This window comes from Heptranchias perlo, chromosome 12 (assembly GCF_035084215.1).
Source record: "Heptranchias perlo isolate sHepPer1 chromosome 12, sHepPer1.hap1, whole genome shotgun sequence".
NCBI classification, from domain to species: domain Eukaryota; kingdom Metazoa; phylum Chordata; class Chondrichthyes; order Hexanchiformes; family Hexanchidae; genus Heptranchias; species Heptranchias perlo.
In genome coordinates, this window is record NC_090336.1 from 26,610,881 (window position 1) to 26,632,359 (window position 21,479).

The window sequence follows — 21,479 nt, forward strand, 5'->3', positions numbered from 1 at the left end:
ATGGAATCAAGTGAAGGCAGTTCCACTCAGCCGGACATTGAAGGAAAGGCATTGGAAGTGGATAGTGTGTTTGACCATATCAAAGGCTGCAGAAAGGTTGGCGAAGATGAGGAAGGAAAATGTACCATAGTCACAATCACAGACGATGTTACTTATGACTTTGATTAAGACTGTTTCAGTGCTGTGCCAGGGACAGACTCAGGACAGCACAGGAATTGAACATGAAACCCTCGGGACTGTATGCGCCTATGCAATACCAGCTACTGCATATACTTAACCAAACCCACAACAGGGGCAACAGTCTTAGCTGAATAGGCAGCCAACCAATGAAAATCTCAGCATTTTACGATACAGTAGCCATTAAATTTCTGACCTCTTTAAAAAGAGCTAATTCTGTATTACAGGCCATTAAACTTTTGTCAATTATCAGCATAGAGGCCAAGAGCTTACCATCTGGAGCCCAAAGTCTGCAGTGTTTTAAAAAAAGGTTTAAGGAGTTTGTTTCTAAAGTGGGAACCAGCTGTTCTTTGCTGAGTTTCTGAAGCCTTCACAACTCCCACGAGCGGTATGTGTTTCTTCAGTCTATCCCTGAGCACCTTTTTCCTCATGCTGTGCAGGCTCACTTAGTGGTTTCCAAAATTTCTGCAAGAGGGACCCTCTGCAAATATTAACATATTTCTGGGGGTCGCCTGCAAATATCGACATGCGTCAGAAAGACATATGCCTGAAATTTCCATTGAAGTTCTCCAGTGGAAGATCGGCGGCATTGTAAAGAAAGGGCATAAACAGCTATAACTGGCCATTTATGCAGTTACAACATGAGATCGGGAGAACCCCGCCGAAATTATCCCACTAATGACTGATAACCAAAGAAAAGCAGTGTGATCTCTGCAGCAAATATCATCAACTTGCATTTAAATATAGCACCTTTAACGTAGTAAAACATCCCATGGCGCTTCACAGGAGTGTAATCAGACGTAAATTGACACCAAGCCAAAGAAGGAAACATTAGGAGAGGTCAGCAAAAGCTTGGTCAAAGAGGTAGGTTTTAAGGAGCATCTTAAAGGAGGAGAGGCCCAGAGGTTTAGGGAGGGAATTCCAGATTTAGGAGCTAGACAGGTGAAGGCACAGCCATCAGTAGTGGAGCAAATAAAGTCAGGAATGCATAAGAGGTCACAATTGGAAGAATGCAGAGTACTCGAAAGGTTGTAAGGCTGGAGGAGGTTACAGAGATAGGGAGGGGTGAGACCATGGAGGGATTTGAACACAAGGATGAGAATTTTAAATTCAAGCCATTGGTGGACCGGGAGCTAATGTAGGTCAGCGAGCACAGGGATGATGGATGAATGGGACTTGATGTGAGTTAGAATATGGGCAGCAGAGTTTTGGATGAGCTTAAGTTTATGGATGATGGAAGATCGGAGGCCGGCCAGCAAAGCATTGGAATAGTCAAAATTTGGAGGTAACAAAATCATGGATGAGGGTTTCAGCAGCAGATGGGCTGAGGCAGGGGCGGAGACAAGCGATATTATGGAGGTGGAAGTACGTGGTCCTGACGATGGAAAGGATGGTCAGAAGCTCAGCTCAGGTCAAAAGGACGCCAAATTTGTGAACAGTCTGGTTTGGCCTGAGACAGTGGCCATGGAGGGGAATTAAATTGATGGCTAGGGAATGGAGTTTGTGGCGGGGGCCGAAGACATGGCTTCTTTTATTAGTATTCAGCAATAGAAATAGCACAATAGCAAGTCAAAAAATACAGAAATTTGATAATTTTTAAGACCACCAGGAGCCTTTCACAGTGTCTGAGGAGCTCAGCTTGAAACTATGACCTTGTTGATTTATGCCTACCTACAGCTTGTACTTCAAATGAGTCACTTCAAAAACAATAAGCCAGTTCACAGTGGTAGTTTCTGCCTCAGCATGCAAAAATGTATTGGCCCCGAAAATCCATGGGTCACAATCCCGGTGCTGACCCCATCAGAGTTGATGGGGTCAATGGGAGGCCAACTCATTTGCAAGGTGTCGGCAGAAAAGAAATTGATCCCATCAATCTGGGCTGGATTTGAACCAGGTCCTAGAGGCCAGTGCCTAACTCACTACACCATCCAGTCCCCTAACCGTTTTTAAATTCCTGTGATCCCCATTGCTCCTTTGGGTCGGCAGGTCTTAGGAATGCTATATGATTTAAAACAGTGGCAGCCACTGAGATCTTTGCACCTGACATGGTAGAGGTTGTGAAGTTACTTCAGCTCATCAACTTTCTCAGAGAATGCCAAAGTTATGGGCTGATGGGCCAGCTCGAGACCAGTACTATTGTGCGCTCATCTCTTCCAAAAGGAACCTCAGTAGCACAACAGACCACTTTGCAATCTCTTACCGTACGATGTTGAGTATGTTGTGGAGTAGAATTTCAGAGGGTCAATATCTGCTCCGAAGCTTGTTTTCGTATAGTGTGGTGTGCTGTCCGCAGAAATCAAAGCCATTCTGCAGCAATTGTACTCTAGAACAAGATAGTTTTTTAAAAAATCGTTAATACAGATACAAAAGGCTAGATTTTTTGATTGGTCATACACAATTATTGGATGTAAAATGTGCATTGTGCCAGATTTCCACCCTTTTAATGCCTGATCCAGTTTTTTAGTTGGGTTTGTATTAGCACCAGAAATGCTAACCAATTTGCAATCAATTATATCAAAATTAGGCCATGGTGATGTAATTTAGATACCCATGCAATTTTTTCATTTACTTTGGTACAGCACTTGGCCATCTCTCTACCCATATAAAATGGGCTGCAAGGATGCCCTGTAAAGGTAGTGCACTTTAAGGGCCTAATAGCAGCATTTCTGAACCTTAGTTTTCATTTTTCTTTGGTTTCTTTCCTGTTTCCACTCAGTTGGTCAATAAGTTTTTTGTAAAGTGTCCTGGCATTGCCATTGTTTTGGTATGGCACAATAATGACCCATACAGAAAGGGAAGGCTCCAGGTTCAATTCCTGCTCTATGCTTAATCTCAGCCGAGGAAGATAGCTGGTATGGTACAATTGGCCTCAGTGCCCAATATATGGAGGACAAAGAGGTTTTAGTGTTCTAAAATTACTTTGCCTTACTAACTGTCCCCCCACAGTTCAAAAACCTCACTAAATTATGCCCTTTTGATCACGTTTTTGATCTCTTCCTCTAAATCAAACTAATTTTGTTGGGGCTGAAAAATCGTGTGGGAAAAAAATCAAGCACCTGACCCCAGAGCCTGAATATGTGCTTCTGTCACAAGAGACACTGCACTGGAAGCACTAAATCGTAAAATTCGGCTCATTTTCTGTCAGTTTTCATACTGTACCTTTTCCAGATCTAAATTTTTTTTTTAAAAGTTAGTCCTGAGCCATGGATCAATGGAACATTTTTACAAGGGGCGTTGTTGTGTGGGGTGTTTTGGTTGGTTTTCTGAATAGAAATGAATTTCATAAACCAATCAGCTCCTTAGCTACATCCATTACGGCAGTTGGAATGGGACTCTGCCACAATCTTTGCAAACACACCATTTTTGAAAGGTTTAATAGTGCAGTTTTTGTCTCAGTATAGTTGCTTTCTGCTGCTGCATTTGAATCTGACTGACAACAGCCCAGGCTGGAGATAGGATTCAAAGTTGCTAACAGGGAATTTTATTTTGGCTTTCAACCTTCATCAAAGTAATGGATGTTAGTGCTGGAGGATGGAACACTTTCTAATTCAGGAACTCAGTGTCAGCACTGAGCACCCCCAGGCTAAGTATAGCATGAATTAATGCAGAATATAGTTCTCTATTCCCCCAATAATGTCAGCCACGAATTCAGAAGGGTGCTCCCTCCTGTGCCAATGTGATATTTTTCCACTTCCCACATTTGTGCTCTTTCTGAGTGAGATTGCCAATTTATGCCAAATTGGGAGCAGTTCGGTACTGTGAGCCCATGCTAGCTTGGAGCTGAATTAAGACTGTTGAAATTAATTTCACATAGGACTCTTACAACCAGCATTCAGAGGAGACTTTCATCCCATTAGTTTGAGCTGAATTTGAACCTAAGTCCTAGTAATAAGAGGTCAGAGTTAGCCAGTAGTCCAAGTATCATGAGCACCAGGGAATCAGATGGGCCCATAATCACCAAACCATTGTGGATGTGATGAAAGAGAAGCACAGAAGTCTCTCCCTTCTAGTTAACATTATACAACAATACAACCAAAAATGGAGAACAAAGAATAACGTTGTTTTACTTTACTTAATAAAGATCTAGAGCATTGACGAAAAGAGCAGGATGGTGTGTGGTTTATCAGTGATCTTGTGTGCTGTCATACTGGTTGACCCTGATTGCGTAAAGTACTCCAGAAGGAAAACAAACAACTGGAAATATTGATAAATGAGATTCAGAGGACAACGATACTCATCCTCTTGAAATAGCTCTTGAAACGTGCCAATGGAAAAATTCTGTACTCATTAACCCGTCTAAGAAATCTGTGCAAGGAATGTTAATTTTCAAACAATGGAATCAGAGTAATTAGAAACATTTTAACTAGAAGTCCCCCTGATGGCCTAATAGGTGGCAGCCCCACTCAGTGTAGCACTAAAAATGTCCCAGGTTCAATTCACAATTTGCACTGTGTTAGTTGATCTCAGGATAAAAGCTAGGGCACAAGTGTTGGCCTCGGTACCACTGAATTGGGGTGGGTAAATTCAGCCAAGGATTCCTGCTCCTGACACATGCTGGAGGATGCGTGTATGTGTAAATGATGGGTGAGAACAGGATCAAAGTTTGGCTGTGGCACTCCCACAATAGAATAGTTTACAGATATTCATTGTCGAGGTTCATATACGAAAAACTCAGATGAGATGCCAGAAGGCTGCCAGCACTCGAGGAGCCAGACTCCAGCAAGAGTCGATGTTTTGAGAGCAAAGAGGAAAAAATTGGGAGAAACATTTTTGGAAAAGAAAACATTTAGACAAATTAAGATGCCTCTTTATTACAAAAGATTTCTCCCCTTCCAGATTGAGTTCTTTCCATTTATAGCTGTGCCGCTCAACTTCTTTAAACAGCAGTTTTCCTCTTAAAATGTTCCTCCACAGTGCACAATCCACACATAACTTTATAAGTACTCTCCAGATTACTGGCATTTTACTGGCGTTTTTCCAAGGACAATTTATTCTCTGCACAAATTTGTGTTGAAGACCCTTCCCCAGCCAATCACACAAATGTGTTTAACTGCTTTTGCAAGCTCCCTTTCATTTGAAGAGGAACTGTATTCAAACTGGAATCTCAAATTAGCCTAAGGATTATAAGAATGTAGGAAAGCACAGAATGAGAAAGGCAATGCAGCCCATCAAACCTGTTTCTTCCACAGACCATGTACAATCTACTCTATTGTGAACTCTACCCTAACTACTCAGTTTCCTTCAGGAGATATAGGCAAGCTTCACAACAACAAAAGCAGTCCAGCAAAACTCCACAATAACTGTCTACACTTACCACCTCCATTATCCAATCCCGTTCTGTCGCTTCCCACAGAAGGCATTTTCATCATCCTGGCAGCACAGAAGCTACCTCTTTCTGTACTTATCCGATAACTTTCAATCCCATTCTCAAATAAATATTTATCCAGCTCTTTTAAATATGTCCCTAACACTAGGGCCTCCACATATGTTCATCAATGTGACTTGCAATCATTGCACTGTGCAGACCGTACCAAGTCCTATTGACAGGCCTGACTGCTCCAACAAGCCTCCCTGAAGCATCATGACTAGACACCTCCTACCCATCAGCCATGTAATCTCCTGGGAAAGGCAAAAAAAGGATTTTAAAAAACCCCAAGACCAATTATGGGAAAAAATCTGGAAAATTCCTCTCCAACCCACTTTCTGAGTAACTATGTTTTTTTTAAGCTAGGACTCATTCTTGTGGCCCTTCTCTGAATCTTTACCATAGCCTCCTTATCACCCACCAGGGGAGCAAAACTGGATACAGTGTTTTAAATGCAGTCTAACCAACATCTTGTACAAGGACAAAATGATGTGCTTTGTTTTATATTAAAAGTCCTAATAATACAGCATAATACCCTATTTGCTTTGGCTACAGCTTCTCAGCATTGGTTTAGAAAATTATGAACTATAACATCAATATATTTTTCTCTCTTAACTGATTCCAGTCCTATTCTTTGTAAAGTGTAAGTAACACTGTACTTATCTAGGTTAAATACCATTTGCCAGTGTTTGTCCCATTCCCCCGGTACATTTAAATCTGTTTGCAGAGATTTGTTCTTCTCCACAGTTCTAACACTCACACAACTTTTTCACACCAAGCTTCTTGGAGACAGCTTTAGCAATGCAGTAGACACATAAGTTTAATTTGAGGTCAGAGGAGATAATAAAACCAAGAATGTCAATAGATAAATAACTAACAGTAGAGCCACAAAAGAGGTGACAGCTGCTGTTTAGATTTGTGAGGGACATGGATAAATAGTATCTTTGAGGTATTTGAAGAAACAAGATTTTCACTGTTCTATGGAAAGGTGTGAAAATCAGGATGCAGCCATTGCACTAAGAGGATTGGAGGTTGTAAGTGCCTAGGATGTGCATTGTAAGAAATGTAATATATACGGACTGGAATCATCAAGAAAAGAGTAGATAGATTTGGGTGATGAGTGGAGGAGTTCATTAATATGAAAAAGAGTGGAGAAAGGGACAAAGCCCTAGGGAACCCCTGAATTAAAAGAAAACAAATCAGAGCATAAGCTATCAACTAAAGCACAGATAAAGTGGCTTGAGAGGAAATTAGATAGTCATGAACATGTCAATTTAAAACAAAATGTTGACCACAAAACCTGCTGCATCAAAAAAATCCTAAAGATCACTATATGAACTCTGCTGACAATAACACAATGCTTGGGCCTTCCTGTACTGTGTTGAAACTCACTGTACCATTGCTTGCCAGTCCAATAATCAGCTATTGTCTGCTGCTGCTCTTCTGCCCTCCAGTGGACACATCAAATATGTGCCTATTAATTTGAATTTATAATGGCAAACATCACAGTGGACCTGGTAATGACAACAGTTCTGTAGAAATGATAATCCAGTCAGCCCTCAGAGGATCAAAGAACTTATTTCAAAGAAAATAATATATTTACCATCTTTTATTTCTGAAAGAGTTTGGTAATGGAGTAATATGTATATTAATTTTATTTATTTTGTTTAAAAAGGTACATTAGAGCCGATAATGTTATCCTGGTGCAGTGAGTGTAGGACTGCAGCAATTTGGTAGCTGAGCACGCCTGTACTCCAATGAACTGACTTCGCACTTTAATGCGCGGTCAACTTATTAACATAAATTAGCAATGTCCAGGTAAACAGTTCATAAATCGAGCTGGTGGCACTCGAAAACCCACCCCTTGATCCTGGTGCACTCCCAGCATGTCATGAAATGTGCACTGGGAGCATCATTAATTTATGTTAATGAGTTGATCCCATATTACAGCACCAAATCAGCTCACTGTACTTCAGGTGTGCAGCTCTTAAAGAGCGTTTTGTCACCCTTAAGCCTGTCTTGCTATTGAAGAGGGGTTGAAATGACTCAGCCAAGAGCATGAGTCAGCGGTGCTCCATCTAAACACCTCATCCAAGACCCTTGACTCTTTTTGAGGAGAGAGACTTGGAAATTCTGGTTCTGGAGGTAATGGAGGAAGTGGGACAGAGGGTGGTCGGAGGCCACTAGCAGAGTAAAATCGTCCCTAATATGCAAAAGTACAGAAAATTACAGAGAAACTAGCAGATCTTCCATGCCATGGTGAGCAGAGCAATGATGTTGCAAGAAGGGATGTTAAATGAGCAAATGTGTTCCCATCAGAAAGCCATAATTAAATAAACCTGTATATATAAAATGTTGTAGCTGCATAAATAAACAATCTTTTGAACATAGATCATTTTTCCTGTCAAATGTAAGTTTGTTTAAATGTTTGCATACAAAATATAACAAAATCAGTTAGCTTCACAGTCTTAATTTTGGTTTCACTGCTTTAAGTGCTGTCAGTGCACAGGATTTCTCCATCATTGGAATGGGGGTGGGGGGGGTTGGTGAAGGAAGTGGGGTTACAAACAGCAAGTCCTGGCATTTTCTATGAATGACCCAATCTGCTGTTAATAATCTTAAACATTCTGATGTGTTATACACCCCTCCACTGCTCCAAAATATGGTAAACAATTTTACAACACCAAGTTATAGTCCAGCAATTTTATTTTAAATTCACAAGCTTTCGGAGGCTACCTCCTTCCTCAGGTGAATGATGTGGAAATGAAATCCTCGAAATGAAGTCGCATTTATAATTCACAGAACAATGCTTGGTGATAACAGACAGTTTTTTCAACTGCCTGTTGCCAAGGCACTCAGTGTGCAGACAGACAGGTGTTACCTGCCAGGTCTCAGAATATACAAATCACCAAAAAAAACAACAAACAAAAAGAAACAGAGATAGAGAGGTAGAAACATAGAAAAGACAGCAACTGACCCGTTATATTAAAAACAGATAACATTTGTTCGCTGGTGGGGTAACGTGTAGCGTGACATGAACCCGAGATCCCGGTTGAGGCCGTCCTCATGGGTGCGGAACATAGCTATCAATTTCTGCTCGACGATTTTGCGTTGTCGTGTGTCTCGAAGGCCGCCTTAGAGTACGCTTACCCGAAGGTCGTTGGCTGAATGTCCTTGACTGCTGAAGTGTTCCCCGACTGGGAGGGAACCCTCCTGTTTGGCGATTGTTGCGCGGTGTCCGTTCATCCGTTGTCGCAGTGTCTGCATGGTCTCGCCAATGTACCATGCTCTGGGGCATCCTTTCCTGCAACGTATGAGGTAGACAACGTTGGCCGAGTCACAGGAGTATGAACCATGCACCTGGTGGGTGGTGTCCTCTCGTGTGATGGTGGTATCTGTGTCGATGATCTGGCATGTCTTGCAGAGGTTACCGCGGCAGGGTTGTGTGGTGTCGTGGACGCTGTTCTCTTGAAAGCTAGGTAATTTGCTGCGAACGATGGTCTGTTTGAGGTTGGGTGGCTGTTTAAAGGCGAGTAGTGGAGATGTGGGGATGGCCATAGCGAGGTGTTCGTCGTCATTGATGACATGTTGAAGGCTGCGGAGAACATGGCGTAGTTTCTCCGCTCCGGGGAAGTACTGGACGACAAAGGGTACTCTGTTGGTTGCGTCCCGTGTTAGTCTCCTGAGGAGGTCTATGCAATTTTTTGCTGTGGCCCGTCGGAACTGTCGATCGATGAGTCGAGCGTCATATCCCGTTCTTACTAAGAACGGGATATGACCTTCGACTCGTCATATCCCGTTATATATGACGCTCGACTCATCGATCGACAGTTCCGACGGGCCACAGCAAAAAATTGCATAGACCTCCTCAGGAGACTAACACGGGACGCAACCAACAGAGTACCCTTTGTCGTCCAGTACTTCCCCGGAGCGGAGAAACTACGCCATGTTCTCCGCAGCCTTCAACATGTCATCAATGACGACGAACACCTCACTATGGCCATCCCCAAACCTCCACTACTCGCCTTTAAACAGCCACCCAACCTCAAACAGACCATCGTTCGCAGCAAATTACCTAGCTTTCAAGAGAACAGCGTCCACGACACCACACAACCCTGCCGCGGTAACCTCTGCAAGACATGCCAGATCATCGACACAGATACCACCATCACACGAGAGGACACCACCCACCAGGTGCATGGTTCAAACTCCTGTGACTCGGCCAACGTTGTCTACCTCATACGTTGCAGGAAAGGATGCCCCAGAGCATGGTACATTGGCGAGACCATGCAGACACTGCGACAACGGATGAACGGACACCGCGCAACAATCGCCAAACAGGAGGGTTCCCTCCCAGTCGGGGAACACTTCAGCAGTCAAGGACATTCAGCCAACGACCTTCGGGTAAGCGTACTCCAAGGCGGCCTTCGAGATACACGACAACGCAAAATCGTCGAGCAGAAATTGATAGCTAAGTTCCGCACCCATGAGGACGGCCTCAACCGGGATCTTGGGTTCATGTCACGCTACACATTACCCCACCAGCGAACAAATGTTATCTGTTTTTAATATAACGAATCAGTTGCTGTCTTTTCTATGTTTCTACCTCCCTATCTCTGTTTTTTTTTGTTTGTTGTTTTTTTTGGTGATTTGTATATTCTGAGACCTGGCAGGTAACACCTGTCTGTCTGCACACTGATTGCCTTGGCAACAGGCAGTTGAAAAAACTGTCTGTTATCACCAAGCATTGTTCTGTGAATTATAAATGCGACTTCATTTCGAGGATTTCATTTCCACATCGTTCACCTGAGGAAGGAGGAAGCCTCCGAAAGCTTGTGAATTTAAAATAAAATTGCTGGACTATAACTTGGTATTGTAAAATTGTTTACAATTGTCAACCCCAGTCCATCACCGGCATCTCCACACCAAAATATGGTGGCATTATTAGATTCAGAAGGGAGGCAGTCTTCAGTCTCGCCCAGAATGACTCTAGTGCATTCTGGGTCTTTTGTCCACAGAACGATTAAACAAAGTCGCAATGGTACATTGTGTAGGCTGTTGCCTGGTTGATCTTCTTCATTCAGCTGGCAGAGCGAAACCATTGGGAACAGCTTCATGGTCACTTTTACCGATGTTAGCTTTTTATTTCCAGATTTTTTAAACTCAATTCAAATCTCAAACTGCTATGGGATTTGAACTCACATTCTCTGAATTATTAGTCCAGTAACATAACCACCACAGTAGGACAAGGATTTTGAATTTGATACATTAAGAGATTAGGAGTCAATCAAAGTTGGTAGTGGTGAAGGTAATGGGAAAGTGGGACTTTGTTCGCGACAAGGTGTGGGTAGTAGAGTTTTGGGCAAGTTAGACTTTATGTAGGATGAAGGGAGGCTAGTGAGTTGGATATGGAAGAAGTTATATCATGGAATCATAGAGCAAAGGAGGACATTCGGCCCATCTTGTCAGTGCCGGCGTTTATGCTCCACACAAGCCTCCTCCCTCCCTACTTCATGTAACCCTATCAGCATATCCTTCTATTCCTTTCTCTCTCGTGTGCTTATCTAGCTTCCCTTTAAATGCATCTATGCTATTTGCCTCAACTATTCCTTGTGATAGCTCGTTCCACATTCTTACCACTCTTTCGGAAAAGTAGTTTTTCCTGAATTCCCTATTGGATTCATTAGTGACTATCTTATATTTATGATCTCTAGTTTTGTCTGCAAGTGGAAATATTTTCTCTATGTCTACCCTATCAAACCCTGTCATTATCTTAAAGATAAGGTCACCCCTCATCCAATACCCTGCTGTTTCCTCATAACCCTGCATATTTTTTCTTTTCAAGTATATAACCAATTCTCTTTTGAAAGTTACTATTGACTCTGCTTCCACCATCGTTTCAGGCAGTGCATTCTAGATCATAACAAGTAGCTGCGTAAAAGAAATTCTCCTCGTCTCCCCTCTGGCTTTTTTGCCAATTATCTTAAATTTGTGTCCTCTGGTTACCGACCCTCCTACTAATGGAAACAGTTTCACCCTATCTACTCTATCAAAACCCCTCATAGTTTTGAACACTTCTTTTAAATCCCTCCTTAACCCTTTCTGCTCTAAGGAGAACAATCTCAGCTTTTCTTGTCTTTCCACATAACTGAAGTCCCTCATCCCTGCTACCATTCTGGTAAATCTCCTCTGCACCCTCTCATAGGCCTTGACATCCTTCCTAAAGTGTGGTACCCAGAACTGGACACAATGCTCTAGCTGAGGCCTAACCAGTGATTTTTCAAGGTTTATCATAACATTCTTGCTTTTGTACTGTATGCCTCTATTTATAAAGCCAAGGATCCCGTTAATTTTTTTAACAGCCTTATCAACTTGTCCAGCCACCTTCAAAGATTTGTGTATATGAACCTCCAGGTCTCTCTGTTCCTGCACTCCCTTTAAAATTGTACCATTTAATTTATATTGCCTCTCCTCATTTTTCCTTCCAAAATGCACAAGCCTGGAGATAATAAAAGCATAGTTAAGGATTTCAATGGCAGTGAGGTATGGGCAGAAGCAAAATAAATACAGCAAAACATTGTTAGACTTGCACACAACTTATTTCTTGACTTCAACACAACAAAGCTCTCTAGAAACTCAGAACATTTTTACAGAATTTTAAAAATAGTTCTTTTGATGATTTTTTATAACAATAACTTGCAATTTTATAGTGCCTTTAAAGTAGAAATAGTCCCAAAACACTTCCCAGAATGCAAAAGGAAAAAATAAATGTCAAGCCAAAGAAATAGATATTAAGAGAGGAGACCAGAAGCTTGGTCAAAGAGGTGGGTTTCAAGGAGGGTCTTAAAGGAGAACGGTGAGGTGGAGAGGAAAAGGAGATTAGAGAGGGCATTTCAAAGCATGGGGCCTAGATGGCCAAAGGCACAACCGCTGATGGTAGGTGAAGGGAGGAGATGATGTACAAGAGGCTAAAATCAGAGTTTGGAGGGGCTGTTATAGTGCTGGAGGAAGTTACAGAGATAGGCCATAGAAGGATTTAAACACAAGGATGACAATTTTAAATTTGAGGTGTTGGGGGACCAGAAGCTAACGTAGTTCAGCGAGAACAGGAGTGACAGGTGAGCTGGACTTGGTGCAGGATAGAACACAGGCAGCAGACATTTGAATGAGCTGAATATGGAGGGTGGTGACTGGGAGGCCAACCAGAAGGACATTAGAATAGACAAGTTTAAAGGCAACAAAGGCATGGATGAAGGTATCAGTGATGGATGGGCTGAGGTAATGGTAGAGGTGGGATGATGTTGTAAAGGTGCAAGTAGGGGGCCTTTGTAATGGAGAGCATATGGGCTCAGAGGTTAAACTTTGCATTGGATAGGATGCCAACGATGTGAATAGTCAGCCTGAGACAGTCACCGGAGAGGTGGATTGAGTCGATTGCATGGCTATGGAGTTTGTGGCAGGGGCTAAAGATGATGGCTTCTGCCTTCTCAATGTTTAGCTGGAGAAAATTGCAGCTAATCCAAGGCCGAATGTCGGACAAGAGGTCTGACAGCACAGAGAAGTGGACAGGTCAAGAAGGGTGGTGGAGAAGTAGAGCTGGGCAAATGTGGAAGCTGACCCCATATCTGAGGATGATTTTGCCAAGAAACAGCATAGATGAGGAAAAGGAGGACAACGATTGATCCTTGGGGGACTCCCGGGGTGACAGTGTGGTGGTGGGAAGAGAGGTCATTAACAGAGATGCTTTAGCTACAATCAGATAGGTAAGAGTGGAACCAAGCGAGGGCAGTCCCACCAAAGTGGGCAACGGAGGAGAGTTGTTGGAGGAGAATGGTACTTGACCATGTAAAAGGCTGTGGAGAAATTGAGAATGAGGAAGGATGATGCACCACGGTCAGACTTTGGTTAAGCCTATTTTGGTGCTTTGGGAGGGGCAGAAACCTGATTGGGGGGTTTCAAACTGGGAGTTATGAGAGAGTTGGGTGCGGATTTAGGAAATAACAACACTCTTTGAAGAGGTAAGAGAGATTGGTGCTGCTGTGGTAGTTTGCAAGGAAAGAGGAATTGAGGGTGTTTTTATAGGAGGTGATTGATAAAGGTGATTTTGACTTGGTGGGCAAGCAGAAATGAGGAAGCAGCAGAGGTAGCTGAGTAGATGGTCTCTATCTTGGTGACAAAAAAAAATCTTAGATTTCAGTCTCATTGCCATGACATGGAAAAATGGCTGAACTGAGTGAACCAAACATCCTAGGGCTGCTGCTCAGATATACCCCTAACTTCTTTTGAAGTGGAAGTCAGTTTCTTTGAAGAAACCCCAGTCCTTTCTCATCAGGTTAGTAATTATAACATTGATTCTTTCTATCATCTGAATAGATGGGGATATCAATAGCAGTCCCATCATTGTCAAGATCAAGAGATATTTAGTAGGCCAGGCCTGAAGAAAAGTCTTTTGGGGAATTTCTGTCTAGGATGACACCCCTGGATAATTGAGGCAATCACAATGAGCTCTTCTCAAATTTGCCCACATTATTATTTCACAAACCAAAGCTACTAGCTCCGGACAATCTGGCCTGATCGGGTTTTATTTATAGGCAACTATGTAAACAGAGATGCATCGCCTCCCTTTGAATGAGCATCTATTCTCCTCAATCCAGAGACAATAGTAATTCATTTAGAACTCATAGTACATTGGCCTGGCTACAATTTCATGTAAATGAGATATAATACAAAAATATTTTATGTTATGGTGCAGGACAGAGCCCATGTCTATCAAACTGAAGTTACACACAGTGTGGTTCAGCCTGAGCAAGCAGCCAGAAAGGGGGATGGGTATGGAGGTTTTGGCAGGAGCCAAATAAGATGTCTTTGATCTTCCCAATGTTTATTTGGAGGAAGTTCCAGCTTATTCACGATTTCATGTCAGAGTTGTTCATGGAGTCAAGGATAGTGGTGGTGAGGATAATATTGCAGGTTGTAAATTAGGAACAGGAGGGGTCAAGGACAGAACCTTAGGGTACTTTTCAGATGATTGTCTGAGGGTGGGAAGCAAAGCTATTGATGGAGATGAGCTGATTTCATTTAAGCAGGTTAGAGTGGAATCATGCAGGGCAGTCCAGAGGAAGCAAGATGGTGCAGGAACGTAACACATCTAAAATGTGTCATCTTTCACATAGAATTAATTAATTTGAAGTGCATTGACTGTTTTTACATAAGCAGCTACTTTGCACACAACTGATTCTTCGTAGAGCAATGAAATGAATGAACAGGTGAACTGTTTGTGATGGAGCTAGTTATAGAATAAAATGAATACTCAGTATGTTATTAAATTAAATGTGTAAACACTACTTGAGGTAGAATTTCCGATTTGCGAAGTTCACATATGAACACTTGATGCACTTGTACCAGATTCCTGTATTCACTATTTTTATCCAAATGTTAACATACCAGGAAACACAACACGTTAGGTAAGGTGAACTTCAACGATCGAAAGCTCCAAGATGTGAACGCGATCCAAAACCATCAATCATATGCAAACTGAATTTGCATAAAATTGATGCCTAAGTTGTTTTAGAAACGTTTGAAGGGTTTACGGAATAAAATTAATTTCTAATGTTCTCAATTATTTTGTCCACGATACAAAGAAAAAAAAAACTTCGAGTCACAGGAATTTCCAGAGAATTATTAAAACTTTCCAAAGTCCATCTCCTCTCTTACCTGACGCTTCCGATTCTCTCTCTCTCTTTCTCACTCCCTCTCTGCCCTAGTAGCGATGGTTACTATTTGTAACCTAGCAACCGTTACCTCGGCAATAGGGACAGAAGTAACGTGTTAAAAAAAAGTAGCGAACAACATAATGAAAGAGCTTCCGGGCATGATCCGACCCACAGGGCACTTTCTGGAGCGACAGCTCGCTTTCTAACTCTACTCTGCGCTCCGTCCGAATCTATAATTCAATTAAAAAAGAAAACAACTTCATGAACGACCGTACCATTAACTGCAGAGGGATGCCTGTGTGTTGGGCTTGAAGGGTTATATTAGGTAATAACGCTGGACATTTAAGACTGCCCTTGCTATCATCTTTGTTTTGTTTGGTTTCATATTTTATAAATATACACGAGTATTAAAGTATTTATTTTGTTCTCCCCCTCCTCCCCCTTTTAAAGGCACTTTCTTCCAGATTATGTTGCTTGGATCTTTAACAGTCTGCGCTGGTACAGTGCCAGGTATGGCTTTAAACAAAATTAAACTTTGAAATAAAAGCGATTTTTTTTTGTGTGTGTGTGTAAGTAGACAATAGATAACTGAGATAAATTGCAAGATCTATAATTGAGTTGAGAAGAAAACTTGAGTTAAGAAGAAAATATGCCAGATATATCAGGAATAAAAATAGAATTAGCTGGGAAGATGTAACAGGCCCACCCGCATCTGAAAGATAAATAAAGATTTGCATTTATAGTGCTTCGTCGTATGTTGAAACGTCTCCTAGCACTTCTTACAAAGAATGGGGTGCGGTGACTGTTCTTATGTTGTTACATAGGCAGAAAAGACAGGTTAATTGGGGCAGAATTTTGTAAGAATTCAGTTTGCTCTTCACCTGCCTTTTCTCTTTTCAGATGTTAAAGGACCCATTGTATACTTGCAGCATTTTGTATTTTAAATCTAAAGGTAGTCTTTTTTGGAAAAAAATATATAAAGGATGCACATCAAGGACCAGTGCGCTTTTTCTTTGGAAAAATTAGATCACTGCATTTGGATTATAAGGTTGCCACTTTTTGTTGAGTCAAAAACCTGAAGGGAATTCATTAAAAAAAAGAAATACTGTGAACGGGGACAAAATGGGTCTGTTAGTGCACGTGCACATTGGAAATAGGACTGTATGCATATACACACAGCACTGTTTTTCCCAATGCAGCAACTGAAAACCAAAATTTGGTTGTCCAGTTATCAAAATGTCACGGTGACCAGCCTCAAAGCCGACTGACTAATTCAAACCTGATGGGCGGTCATCCCGGCAGATGAGTTATGACACAGTTGGTAAACTACCAGTCCCTGACAAGTATTCCAAGTACAGTGTACGTTAAGTGAGATTTGTTTTTATATTTATGCTATTAGATCTCCTGTGGTGCTGCTCATGGTGAGACAGAGCTTTCTAATTTTATAACAGTGGGGATGTGTATGTCACAAGGGCATAACATCAAGGCCATTGATTTATGGTCAAATTCTATTTTTATTAAATGGGTTCTGGAATTTTTTGGCAATTGAGTTCGACATCTCAGTACAGGATTCTGTGAAAACTACAAGTAAGTATCCTTTATATTTTATACCGGTCAATCTCCCATGGTGTCAGGTGAAGTGGCATTAGAGATAATTAGACCAGGATGCACAGACATAATTCCGTTCCCATTTAAAAATCATGCATTGCATCCTTATTTTTATCTTTCCATTATAAATTCTTGCCTATGTAAACTTGTAATGCTGTAATTACACATGCCTACCAATAATGGTGCTGCAGTGCCTGCACTCGAGAGAGAGAGACTGTAGTTACAATGTGACAAGTTCACACAGGTAGATTCCATTATAAATTTAAGAAGTAGGAATATATAATAAAAAAAATTGACAGGAAGTGAGCTCAAACATTACATTTTTAATATATTATAAAAATAGTCCTTTACCTAAATACTTAATTTTTATCCCTTACCATTTTTAAAGCTGAAAGTATATATGCAAAGTGCCAAGTGGAGGTAGATATCTGGAATGGGGAGATCTCTCTCTGTCTCTCTCTCTGCATCTCCGTATCTGTCTTTGTCTCTGTCTCTCTCTTGAATGCTTCTTGAATTCCTTATATATTCGGCTTAGTGCAACTAATATCTGTTCTGGACAGCTTTTTTTTCAAGAGAGTGGGGTAGATTTTCACCTTCTTGCCCGGGCGTAAAACTGACATTGCAGATTGGCCACCAGTTACAGAAACTAACTGATTTTCATTTCAATTGATCCCAGAGCTCTGCACTAGGAGTCCGAATTCATAAAAATCTATCCTTTTTAAGTATCATTACATGGGTTCAGGCCTGAAAATGAGAAAATTAATCAAAGGGTACATCGGTGAATTGTCAGGTGTATCAGCTTTATAGTTTTAACTTTTATCTTTACGTATGTTGAAAGTTATACGGAAAGTGTTTTTACTGAATTGCCCTGTAATCTATCTATCCTTCCATTTACATCGACACAAAAAGTTGTTTCTTGAAGTTGACTCTCAACTAACAGCATAAAACATGGTAATAAGGCACTCCCGATAGACGGTAGTAAAAGTAAATGGTTTGCATCTAACATGGGGCCATCATACCTCCATTGTATATCACTTAAAAAACCATGACTGCCTCAAATTTTCCAAGAAAAATCAAAAACACTGAACACTTACTTCACTGTCTCTTGCCACATCTCTTGATTAATGGAGATCGAGATTTGCAGGTAATCTCTCTTATTATTGCTGGCAGCAATTGTTGGTGCTCAGCATGTTCTGTGTCATTGATCATGACAGCACTGAGGGACTTTTTCCGCATCTCTTACTTTTTTTGAGTGTCAAGCTTGGCTCAATGGCAGCATTCTTTTTTTTTATTCGTTCATGGGATGTGGGCGTCGCTGGCAAAGCCAGCATTTATTGCCCATCCCTAATTGCCCTTGAGAAGGTGGTGGTGAGCCGCCTTCTTGAACTGCTGCAGTCCGTGTGGTGAAGGTTCTCCCACAGTGCTGTTAGGAAGGGAGTTCCAGGATTTTGACCCAGCGACGATGAAGGAACGGCGATATATTTCCAAGTGGGGATGGTGTGTGACTTGGAGGGGAATGTGCAGGTGGTGTTGTTCCCACGTGCCTACTGCTCTTGTCCTTCTAGGTGGTAGAGGTCGCAGGTTTGGGAGGTGCTGTCGAAGAAGCCTTGGCGAGTTGCTGCAGTGCATCCTGTGGATGGTACACACTGCAGCCACAGTGCACCGGTGGTGAAGGGAGTGAATGTTTGGGGTGGTGGATGGGGTGCCAATCAAGCGGGCTGCTTTGTCCTGGATGGTGTCAAGCTTCTTGAGTGTTGTTAGAGCTGCACTCATCCAGGCAAGTGGAGAGTATTCCATCACACTCCTGACTTGTGCCTTGGAGATGGTGGAAAGGCTTTGGGGAGTCAGGAGGTGAGTCACTCGGCGCAGAATACCCAGCCTCTGACCTGCTCTTGTAGCCACAGTATTTATATGGCTGGTCCAGTTAAGTTTCTGGTCAATGGTGACCCCCAGGATGGTGATGGTGGGGGATTCGGCGATGGTAATGCCGTTGAATGTCAAGGGGAGGTGGTTAGACCCTCTATTGTTGGAGATGGTCATTGCCTGGCACTTGTCTGGCGCAAATGTTACTTGCCACTTATGAGCCCAAGCCTGGATGTTGTCCAGGTCTTTTTTTTTTTTATTCGTTCATGGGATGTGGGCGTCGCTGACGAGGCCAGCATTTATTGCCCATCCCTAATTGCCCTCGAGAAGGTGGTGGTGAGCCGCCTTCTTGAACCACTGCAGTCCGTGTGGTGACGGTTCTCCCACAGTGCTGTTAGGAAGGGAGTTCCAGGATTTTGACCCAGCGACGATGAAGGAACGGCGATATATTTCCAAGTCGGGATGGTGTGTGACTTGGAGGGGAATGTGCAGGTGGTGTTGTTCCCATTCGCCTGCTGCTCTTGTCCTTCTAGGTGGTAGAGGTCGCGGGTTTGGGAGGTGCTGTCGAAGAAGCCTTGGCGAGTTGCTGCAGTGCATCCTGTGGATGATGCACACTGCAGCCACAGTGCGCCGGTGGTGAAGGGAGTGAATGTTTAGGGTGGTGGATGGGGTGCCAATCAAGCGGGCTGCTTTATCTTGGATGGTGTCGAGCTTCTTGAGTGTTGTTGGAGCTGCACTCATCCAGGCAAGTGGAGAGTATTCCATCACACTCCTGACTTGTGCCTTGTAGATGGTGGAAAGGCTTTGGGGAGTCAGGAGGTGAGTCACTCGCCGCAGAATACCCAGCCTCTGACCTGCTCTCGTAGCCACAGTATTTATATGGCTGGTCCAGTTCAGTTTCTGGTCAATGGTGACCCCCAGGATGTTGATGGTGGGGGATTCGGCGATGGTAATGCCATTGAATGTCAAGGGGAGGTAGTTAGACTCTCTCTTGTTGGAGATGGTCATTGCCTGGCACTTATCTGGCGCGAATGTTACTTGCCACTTATGAGCCCAAGCCTGGATGTTGTCCAGGTCTTGCTGCATGCGGGCTCGGACTGCTTCATTATCTGAGGGGTTGCGAATGGAACTGAACACTGTGCAGTCATCAGCGAACATCCCCATTTCTGACCTTATGATGGAGGGCCCGGACTGCTTCAGGGGTTGCGAATGGAACTGAACAACCATCAGTGAACATTCCCATTTCTGACTTTATGATGGAGGGAAGGTCATTGATGAAGCAGCTGAAGATGGTTGGGCCTAGGACACTGCCCTGAGGAACTCCTGCATCAATGTCCTGCGGCTGAGATGATTGGCCTCCAACAACCACTACCATCTTCCTTTGTGCTAAGTATGACTCCAGCCACTGGAGAGTTTTCCCCCTGATTCCCATTGACTTCAATTTTACTAGGGCTCCTTGGTGCCACACTTGGTCAAATGCTGCCTTGATGTCAGGGGCAGTCACTCTCACCTCACCTCTGGAATTCAGCTCTTTTGTCCATGTCTGGACCAGGGCTGTAATGAGGTCTGGAGCCGAGTGGTCCTGGCGGAACCCAAACTGAGCAGGTTATTGGTGAGTAAGTGCCGCTTGATAGCACTGTCGACGACACCTTCCATCACTTTGCTGATGATTGAGAGTAGACTGATGGGGCGGTAATTGGCCGGATTGGATTTGACCTGCTTTTTGTGGACAGGACATACCTGGGCAATTTTCCACATTGTCGGGTAGATGCCAGTGTTGTAGCTGTCCTAGAACAGCTTGGCTATAGGCGCAGCTAGTTCTGGAGCACAAGTCTTCAGCACTACAGCTGGGATGTTGTCGGGGCCCATAGCCTTTGCTGTATCCAGTGCACTCAGCCGTTTCTTGATATCACGTGGAGTGAATCGAATTGGCTGAAGACTGGCTTCTGTGATGGTGGGGATATCGGGAGGAGGCCGAGATAGATCATCCATTCGGCACTTCTGGCTGAAGATGGCTGCAAACACTTCAGCCTTGTCTTTTGCACTCACGTGCTGGACTCCGCCATCATTGAGGATGGGGATGTTTGCAGAGCCTCCTCCTCCCGTTAGTTGTTTCATTGTCCACCACCATTCACGACTGGATGTGGCAGGACTGCAGAGCTTTGATCTGATCCATTGGTTGTGGAATCGCTTAGCTCTGTCTATAGCATGTTGCTTCCGCTGTTTAGCATGCATGTAGTCCTGAGTTGTAGCTTCATCAGGTTGGCATCTCATTTTTAGGTACACCTGGTGCTGCTCCTGGCATGCTCTTCTACACTCCTCATTGAACCAGGGTTGATCCTCTGGCTTGTTGGTAATGGTAGAGTGAGGAATATTCTCACCTCTGAATGTGAAGGTTGTGGGTTCACAGTCCCATTCCAGTGACTTGAGCACATAATCTAGGCTACCACTTCACTGTAGTACTGAGGGAGTGCTGAATGCTCAGAGGTGCTGTCTTTTGGATGAGACATTAAACTAAGGTCCCATCTTCCCACTCAGGTGGATGTAAAAGATCCCATGGCACTATTCGAAGAAGAGCAGGGGAGTTCTCCCCGGTGTCCGGGCCAATATTTATCCCTCAACCAACATCACTAAAACAGATTATCTGGCCGTTATCTTGTTTTTTACAGGACTTTGCTGTGTATAAATTGGCTGCCATGCTTCCCTAAATTACAACAGTGATTACACTTCAAAAGTACTTCATTGGCTGTAAA

At 43.0% G+C, this 21,479-nt stretch overlaps 1 protein-coding gene across 1 annotated transcript in view; it reads right to left on the reverse strand.

Annotated features, from left to right (window-relative positions):
• saxo4 (stabilizer of axonemal microtubules 4) overlaps positions 1 to 15,325 on the reverse strand; it is a 127,426-nt gene extending 112,101 nt beyond the window's left edge. The window contains exons 1-2 of the mRNA XM_067993827.1: positions 15,257 to 15,325; positions 2,378 to 2,500 (exon numbers count right to left, since the gene is read on the reverse strand). Of these exons, the coding sequence (XP_067849928.1) occupies positions 2,378 to 2,483 (106 nt within the window). The 5' untranslated portion in view covers positions 2,484 to 2,500; positions 15,257 to 15,325. The remainder of the gene's footprint in view (positions 1 to 2,377; positions 2,501 to 15,256) is intronic.
• Between the last annotated feature and the right edge of the window lie 6,154 nt (positions 15,326 to 21,479).